This window comes from Triplophysa dalaica, chromosome 7 (genome assembly GCF_015846415.1).
Source record: "Triplophysa dalaica isolate WHDGS20190420 chromosome 7, ASM1584641v1, whole genome shotgun sequence".
In the NCBI taxonomy this organism is placed as follows: Eukaryota; Metazoa; Chordata; class Actinopteri; order Cypriniformes; family Nemacheilidae; genus Triplophysa; species Triplophysa dalaica.
This window is the reverse complement of record NC_079548.1, coordinates 22,866,283-22,869,215: the sequence shown is the minus strand read 5'-3', so window position 1 is coordinate 22,869,215 and position 2,933 is coordinate 22,866,283. Positions and strand designations below refer to the sequence as shown.

Below are 2,933 nucleotides of genomic sequence, written 5' to 3'. Positions count from 1 at the left end.
TTCCATTTATTTCTTTTTGTTGATAAAAAAAATAAAAAAATCAGTGCAACATATTACGACATGTTTTTGACATAAAAGTGCATGAACTCATCCATACGGTCCGACAATAAACACAATGTCTTTAATACTCACAATGACTTTTCAACCAATGAATGTGTCTTTCATTCTGTGAATGAACATTAATGCTACAATATCACAATCATCACATTGGTCAGAATGTTTAGGTGAACACGTGATTAAATCTCGCAGTAACTCTTTTTACACAGATAACACAACTGAATTTCAGGAACTCAACACCACTGTCAAAACACATTCTGCAATTGCAAGCTCAATCCTTTTTCCTCTTCTCTGTAATCAGTTTCCCTTTGTCGCCGGGAAAGAAGATGATGCTGATTTCGGAGCAGGATTGTAAGGAGGTTGCTATGAAACAAACCCATCAATCCGTGGCTTCAAAAAGCCATCCCATCTTCCTTTGCCTCAACGTGAGCGTTGAGAAACGCCTCAACCCAAGCCTCCCTTGCTGGCATCTTCTTGCCGACTTTAAGAGACTGAGCAGCTGTTGGTTTTGTTCATGGGCGGCCGTACACCCGTGTCCTTGGGAAATGTCTCTCTGCGGCGGCGGAGAGCCGGGCTCAGACAGCTCGGGAGGTTGGCTAGCTGGAGCAGCTCTCTGAACACCTCCATCACGTTGTCGTTTTCTTTGGCCGAGGCCTCCAGGAAACAGTTGTTCCAGTCCAGCTCCACCGTGGCCAGGACGTCATCCGCAGACACCCTTCGCTCCTGCAGCCGGTCTTTCTTGTTGCCCACCACCACGATGGGCGTGCACTTGTCCTCCTTGATCTCCAGGATTTCCTCACGCAGGCTCTTGACGGCTTCAAGCGATTCAGGGTCATCCACCGAATAGACCAGGGCGAAAGCGTCCCCGTTTTGGATTGAGAGCTTACGCATGGCCGGGAAGGAATAGCTGCCGCTTGTGTCCATGATGTGGACGGTGACTTTCACCCCGGCCACCTCGTACTCTTTGAGGTGAAGCTCCTCCACCGTGCGTCGATGCTTAGGCTCAAAAGTGTCTTGAAGGAAGCGTCTAATAAGAGCTGTTTTTCCCACGCCGGCAGCACCCATGAACACCAAACGCACTTGTGTTTTCTCTTTTACGTCCAGAGACATGCTTCCCAATCCCAGTTTCTGTTTTTTTGAACACAGAAGCTCTCTATGAAACTCTTCTTCTTTCTAGATAGGCTACAAGCTTCTGAATGGACACTGGATCTCTGGGACTGACAGTCTTAGATGAAATGTTGAATGGTAAGCTGTTGCAGCTGCATCTGTGCGTGGTGCGTTCTTGTGCCCTATTTATGGATTTTCTCAATTGTAGAGACTCCGTCTCCTCTTCTGCTCTCAGCCAATCAGCTTTCACAAGCAACTCATAGTGTTACCCGCTGACCAATCATCTTTTCTGCAGTGTAGTATGCTGAACACATACACGCTCTTTAAAGGGAGCTGGTGTAGTCGAGACCTGTCAGATGGCTTTCGCTCCTCAAATGCGCTGGTTACAATTTTAAATCGAGATCTCAGTCAAATAAGAGCATCCTTATGCAGTAAATAGTCACTCCAATAGGTAGTTCACTTAAAAATTAAATAAAAAAGTCAGGTTATCACTTCAGTATAGGGGGGAATCTCACAATTAACTAGATTGTTATAAGCATGTATTTTATTGGCATATTGGCTGTTTATTAGCACTTATAAAGCACATATTCTGCATGACCATATTCTACATCCCTAATCCTACCCAATACCTAAACCTAACAACTACCTTACTAACTATTCATAAGCAACAAATTAAGAGTTTATTGGGGGAAAAGTCGCAGTAACTGGTTTGTTAATGGCGAGAATTGCCCCCTATACTGAAGTATGACCAAAGTCAGTAGCACTTTATTTTACAGTCCTGTTTGTACTTATTAGTATTAATATAATAACTGGGTAATGACTAGGTATTAACCCTGAACCTTAACTTATACCATGTGCTTACCTTATACTGCACAGTACTTACATTATAGACAACACATACTGTAAAACAAAGTGCATCTATCGTCGTTTTTTCAATCTATTGTTGTTGAAAACCCGATATTTCTTATTCTTCTGTGAAACCTAAAAGAAAATGTTTTGGGAAATGTCTCAGTGGTGTCGTTCATAATGGAAGTCAATGGGGTTGTTTGATAATCAAAGTCCTTTTTTTGTGTTCTGCAGAAGAAAGTCTCACACGATTTCTCATACTGCGTACCATTTCGCCTACTTATACTAAGCACTAAAAGCATGCAGCGTTATCAAAAGTATATACATTTTACTCTATGCAGGCACTGGGACGTACTAATGCGAAAAGGAAGTGCCGTTGTTGCCTAGACAAGTGTGTGATCATGAACTGTTACCAACGTCAAAATAAAGCTTTTCTTTCCATTTGAGTATTTGTTCATTCATTATTTCATATGTGATGTTTACTGGGTAAGTGTTTGTTTAACTTACACACTAAAAAGTAATGAATTAGTTTCTAATTACCTATTATATAGAGTAACTAGATTACTGTACAAAGGACTCTCTCCAAAAAGTATTTCATTATTAATTAATAATTAATGTCAATATCCTACATCAACCTTGATTAGAATCCCTTCAAGGATAGAGATGAAACGGCTTATTTAATTCATTAAATTACATAATAAATAACTACATAAATCATTCTTATTGACTGATCAACACATAAAGCATAGATTTTAAAGTAAGACTTATAATTTTGATGTCGTTTCCACTATTTCATTTTAATTTAAATGTATTCATTTATTTAAACAAAAGAGTAATCCCTTACTTTACTTTTTCGAGGCAAAAGTAATTAAAATAACAGTAATGAATTACTTAGTAACAAATTACACCCAACACTGCTGTAT

General features: G+C 40.0%; 1 protein-coding gene across 1 annotated transcript; it reads right to left on the bottom strand.

Moving 5' to 3' along the window:
* Nucleotides 1-1,288, bottom strand: rasd4 (rasd family member 4). The gene has a single exon (XM_056753564.1). It carries the CDS (start codon nucleotides 1,165-1,167, stop codon nucleotides 541-543), a length of 627 nt encoding a protein of 208 aa, XP_056609542.1. The 5' UTR covers nucleotides 1,168-1,288; the 3' UTR covers nucleotides 1-540.
* Between the last annotated feature and the right edge of the window lie 1,645 nt (nucleotides 1,289-2,933).

What these genes read in the sequence shown, in the direction of transcription:
- rasd4 (XM_056753564.1), bottom strand. Translation starts at nt 1,167, where the DNA reads ATGTCTCTGGACGTAAAAGAGAAAACACAAGTGCGTTTGGTGTTCATG.